The sequence below is a fragment of the Drosophila hydei genome, unplaced genomic scaffold (assembly GCF_003285905.1).
Source record: "Drosophila hydei strain 15085-1641.00,03,60 unplaced genomic scaffold, DhydRS2 tig00000060-arrow-pilon, whole genome shotgun sequence".
Lineage (NCBI taxonomy): Eukaryota > Metazoa > Arthropoda > Insecta > Diptera > Drosophilidae > Drosophila > Drosophila hydei.
In genome coordinates this window covers 6,456,854-6,462,075 of record NW_022045656.1, presented here as the reverse complement: position 1 = coordinate 6,462,075, position 5,222 = coordinate 6,456,854, and the positions used below count along the sequence as shown (strand labels likewise).

General features: G+C 37.2%; 1 protein-coding gene across 1 annotated transcript; it reads right to left on the bottom strand.

Annotated features, from left to right (window-relative positions):
• Nucleotides 1-1,444: 1,444 nt before the first annotated feature.
• On the bottom strand, nt 1,445-4,254 carry LOC111600591. The gene is made up of 3 exons (XM_023316783.2): nt 4,047-4,254; nt 1,921-2,161; nt 1,445-1,854 (listed from the first exon to the last, which is right to left on the bottom strand). Exons 1-3 carry the CDS (start codon nt 4,099-4,101, stop codon nt 1,560-1,562), a joined length of 591 nt encoding a protein of 196 aa, XP_023172551.1. The 5' UTR covers nt 4,102-4,254; the 3' UTR covers nt 1,445-1,559.
• Between the last annotated feature and the right edge of the window lie 968 nt (nt 4,255-5,222).

Genomic DNA, 5,222 nt, shown 5'->3' with positions numbered 1-5,222 from the left:
AATTAATAGATGCGCCAACAGGCAACCATAGCTGCGGAGCAAAACAGTTGCGGCAGCAGAGATCAAAGTAATTAATTATAATAATTAAAAACTTTTTGAAAAGCCGTGCGCCGAGTCGACAGCCAGCGAAGTTGCGAAAACTTTTCTGGCGGGTGGAAAGCTGTTGAAAGTCCTGTAAACCTATGCATCCAAAGGGGTATACACGACTGATGAGTTGAGTATTTACGAGGGAACATTTTGAGAGAATAAAACCAAAGTTTATAAAAACTAAGATTCGAAAGTTTTGAGATCGTGTTGTATGATTAATAGTCGAATATCATTACTTCTTCCTGATCGAGCGGGCTACAGCTGTAGATTATGTTTTACAATTTTTAAGACTATATAAAAATGGACTGAAGACCTAATGGAACGGACTCTCGCGCCTAGGCACTTAATCGGTTTGCCTGCCCACAGAGGGGATTACAAGATGCTCAATATTTAGAGAGCTTCTAGCGAATTTAGGAACTACCAGTTTCAGTCCTTAAATTATGAGCTCTAAACTACCTGAACTACCATCCCATCCCAGCCGAGAATATAGAATACTTAATCATAATTTAACAAGTGCTTAAATTTGAGCACTGTAATGCAGGGTATTATGTATATCAATACACTATGATAACTCATAATACTGACGGAAAACTGTTAAGCGAGATGAGTATGCTTAACTAATGCTCTACAATGCAGGGTACTTTTTAGTCGATCAATATAAGATATCTGAGCTCAATGTAAGTACAGTGAGTTCAGTTAAGTGTCATGCCCTTCATTATAAACTGAACTAGCTAATCGCTTTAATACAGGGTATTCCTCAGTCGAGCGTACTATGCTTTGTTAACTCTTTTTCAGTTGAACTTTGGCTGCTGCTAATTCTTAACCAGCGCGAGCTGGTGCCAAAGTGCGTGTACCTGTTGAGACTTGAGCAATTCCCCAAGCAAATAACATATTCATATCTTGTCGTGGCTGCTGCATCTTTTGATTTACATGCCCAGCCACATGCCACCTACGACGCCCCCCTGGCCGACGCCCATTCGGAAGGCCTGACATCATAGTTTGCCATTTGTCATTGCGGCACTAGTCGTGGTTTTAATCAGCGTTAGAAGCCTGCTCAGGTAGTTCCGCTTGGTTGAGCAGGCGCTCGACCGACGTGCACCATTTACCAACACTGGCTTTTTGCACACTGCATATGTGCACACGCCCACTCTGTCATTGTTTGTGCCCAGTGGAGCAGGCTGTGCACTTTTTGAGAGATTAAACAGCAGCCGCTCACCAAGCGGGCGGGTTGCAATCATCTAAAGTGTGTGCCACGCACAAGCCTAAGGCAGCTGATGCAACAGAGGCGCTGGGTGGGTCACGCCCACTTGCAAGCAATTGAATGACCTTTGAACGAAAACAAACGAAACACTGTGGCTGTGTATTCACTTTTTATTACACATCAGTAGGCCACAGACAATAATTCTGTGTGTGTGAGTGTGGGTGGGAAGGGGCAGGGGGACAGTGGTAGTTGGGAGGTGGGAGATTGGCACTTAGTTCGTCTTCGTCTTGTAGCTCGTCTGGTCGTATTTCCATTTGCCATCGCTGCCAATGGTGCCATGGGTTTCATGATGCCGCCTGTTGCCCTGCGCATCCTGGGTGTCAGTGTAGCTGATCACAACTCCTTGAGGCTTGTTGTAGCTGCCTGTATTATAGGCGCCTGTATTATAGGCGCCTGTATTATAGGCGCCCTGGTTGCCTGCAGCCTGTGCAGAAAGGCCTGCCACTGGCGCATTATAGTCAGAGGCCGAATCCTCACCGAAACGCTGTCCGATGGTGATGTCGGGCCTGAAACATAAATATATATATATTGTCATATGGAAACTTGCTTTCTACTTTCGACTCATTACGCACTGTACGATATGCTGAAAGGCTCCACCGCTGACGGTCGAGCCATCGGGCTGCTGCACGTGATGGGTTGAGGAGACGATGGTAGTGCCACCGCTCGTAGACGACGATGACGACGAAGACGATGACGAGGAGAACACCTGGCGACGCAAACGTCTCAGCAAACGAGCACTAACGGGATACACATTCGATTTATGGCCCTCGGAGTCCAATGTATAGATGGCCTTGGGCACATATTGGCCAGCATCTGTGAAATATTGTAGAGATTAGATATAAATCTATTGGAATGTGCATAATGTGCATAGAGAAAGAGCTCGGACAAAAAAGGTTTTAACTTTCTCAAAATTCATAATGAATATACAATTGTCGACTTGTATGAATGATAACTTTCTTTATCTTTTTCAGCAGTTGATTTAAAATTCTTTTAAATAAAAAATAAATGACTCTTCCTTTAATATATATAATTCATAATATAATAATGAAATATATTATAAAAAATAATATTTAACAAAATTAAAAATAGTATAATATAATTATATAATTATAATTATGCATAAATATTTAACATAATATAATTATAAAATAATAATAATTAATAAATACTTTATCATAAATTTTTTAACAATTTATATAAAAAGCGAACAAATTTATAAGTATTTAAAAAGATAATAAAAATATAAAATTAATATGAAGCAAATTCTTAATATTACAATAAAACAATATATAAAATATGCTTATTTTTAATTATTATGAATATTTTATTGTCATTATTATGTTTTAAAATAAAACCTAAAATATTACTTTATGCTCTAGGAAAATTTCCAAAGTAAACAATTTTTTGTTTGAGTATAATATAAAAAACCTGTTTGAATTCTAAATATTTTAAAGTCCACTTGATTAAAATCAATGCTAACTACTACTAACTGCTAATAATAATTGGAGTTAAACAAGATTAGCTCGGTTTTGCCATATTGCAGAAGCAGGAAAGGCATACTAGCTGTGCAGAGGCTGATGCAAATTGGCTAATTATAGCACTTAATTTGTATTAGTCACTGAGCATATTAAAAGTTGACTTTAATGTAGTTTTAATAACGTCAAATGAAATGTGTCTGAAAGCAAAGTGATCCTTATCAGGCACATAAACGTTCTCAATTCACTAAGCCTTGAGCTGTTCAAATATAAATAACCATTAAATGAAGGAATGAATGTAAAAGTTTGCTTGACAAGCCGAAGCTTGAATATGCTCTTCGACATAGTTATAAGAGATTGTAGTATAAGATGAATCTCTCAAAACTTTATCAAATTAAACTTCTAGTGTAATGAAACGGAAATGATGCCTTTGTTTCCCTCTAGTCTCTCTGATGAGTCAATATTAAGAGTTAATATTAAGAGTTAATATTAAGAGTTAAGAACAACTGTTCATATAAGACTTGATTTTAGGTATTATTGAAAAAAGTTTGTTATATATTAATTAATATATAGTATTTCAATATAGAAATTCTAATAATATAAGCCATAAACTGAAGCACAATAAGTTTACATAGTTTCAGTCAACTTGCTTTCATTGCCAACCATCCTCTAATAGAATATAGCAAACGTCTTCAAGTTATTAGTTATAATTATTATATGTACGCATTATAATGTATTATAATTGTGTGCAAAATGACTAAGCAAAATAAATTTATAATATATATAATTGTTTTTATGAAATGATCTTGAGTTGGCTCCACAGCTATTGAGTTTCATTGAACCTGTTTTATTAATTATTTGTTTTTAGACAACGAATTTTGTATTTTCTTAAATTAACAATATATTGTATTTACTCAAATTTATAAATACATAAATGCGACTATATATATGGATGTTCTGCGCAGCTGAACCTTTTTTTATCACATTAACGTATTAGCATACACGTCTTCAAAGGCGCTAATGACGCATAGAGTCAAGATGAAGACGATAATAACAATCGTTGGGCTTGAGTTTGAGTTTGAGTTTTAGTTTGTTTTCTAATAATCGTAACGCGAATTTAATAGGCGATGATGTAATTGCGGCATTGAGCTGCCAACTTTAGTAAATACTTAGTGGAGTCTATCAAGAGTTCTAAGCGCTGATGACGCATCCATCGTACTCACCGGAAGCGGCGTAGGCAACGGCGAAGAGGGCGAGAGCGAGGACAGCGTACTTCATGTTGATAAACTCAGTCCAACTAAAGATTCAACTACAAATATTCACCAAGCACAGTCACAGATTAGTCAGCAACGGTAGAAGACAGCACAAAAAACGAAAGACTTAAGCAACGAACGCGGCGCGATAAAACACCAAATCGACTAAACTGACAATGCCGCTGCTGGCGGCTTTTATATGGAAATTTTTAGCGCTGACGTCGTGCGAATAACAACAAGAAGAAGAAGCGCTCAAATCGCAAAACCAGACAGGCAAAAGCCCAGGCACAGACCAAGCCCAGAGCTGAACCTGAAGCTGAAGCTGAAACAAAACAAAAGAACTCAAGTCATAAAATCAAGAAATCTTATAAGCTGCTGAGAATCTGGAAGGTTTTTGACTTGCTCTACGCGAGAAGAAGTCTTAAATTCAACTCTCTACCCCAGATGTGACCGTACTTTTGGGGGAAGAGTTAGTCTAATGTACTCAAGAATGCGAAATTTTCCATGTCTGCAAAGTGAATAAAACCGAGTTTATTAGATCGACGTAACTCATAGACGCACATTCGCATGCTAATAAAGAAAAACTTGCAAAACAAGAAAGGGCGGGAATAGGCGTTTGTTAATTTGGAATATCTGGGGATTTTGTCAAACTCGATTTGTTGGTTTTGCTTTTTTTACGTTTTTTGTTTGTTTTTGTTTTTTATATTCACTCGCAGTCACCGAACCACGTGATGCTCTCTCTCTCTCTCTCTCTTTTAGTTCACTCTCTCTTTACATTACATCTCTTTGCCACTGAAAACCTCTTTGTATTTTGGCCAAGTGCGGCTCTTGTTGGCTGAAGTGCTGACCTTATTTTTGAAGTATCTTTAACTTCTTTATTTTCTTAGCTGCTTCGGGCAATAACCTCTCTCTCTCTTCCTCTCTACGTAGATTTGATATAAAAAAACGTCTTTCTTGGAAACCCAAGATGAACGCAATCAAAGTAATTCACATAATATGCTCATAACAAACTTCAGATCTCTAAACTTAAAATGGGAAGATTTAGCGAAAATATCTAATTTGAAATTCAATATTTTGTTATCTTAAACCAGCTTAATACGAGCTTGCCAATTTAATTAACTCGTTGACTGCTCATTAAGAAATCGA

Bases quoted from the DNA above. Each gene is read 5' to 3' on its own strand.
- LOC111600591 (XM_023316783.2), bottom strand. From the start codon at position 4,101: ATGAAGTACGCTGTCCTCGCTCTCGCCCTCTTCGCCGTTGCCTACGCC. The intron at 2,162-4,046 runs GTGAGTACGATG...AATATTTCACAG, and splicing joins CGTTGCCTACGCCGCTTCCG to ATGCTGGCCAATATGTGCCC. The intron at 1,855-1,920 runs GTGCGTAATGAG...TTTATGTTTCAG, and splicing joins GCCTTTCAGCATATCGTACA to GCCCGACATCACCATCGGAC.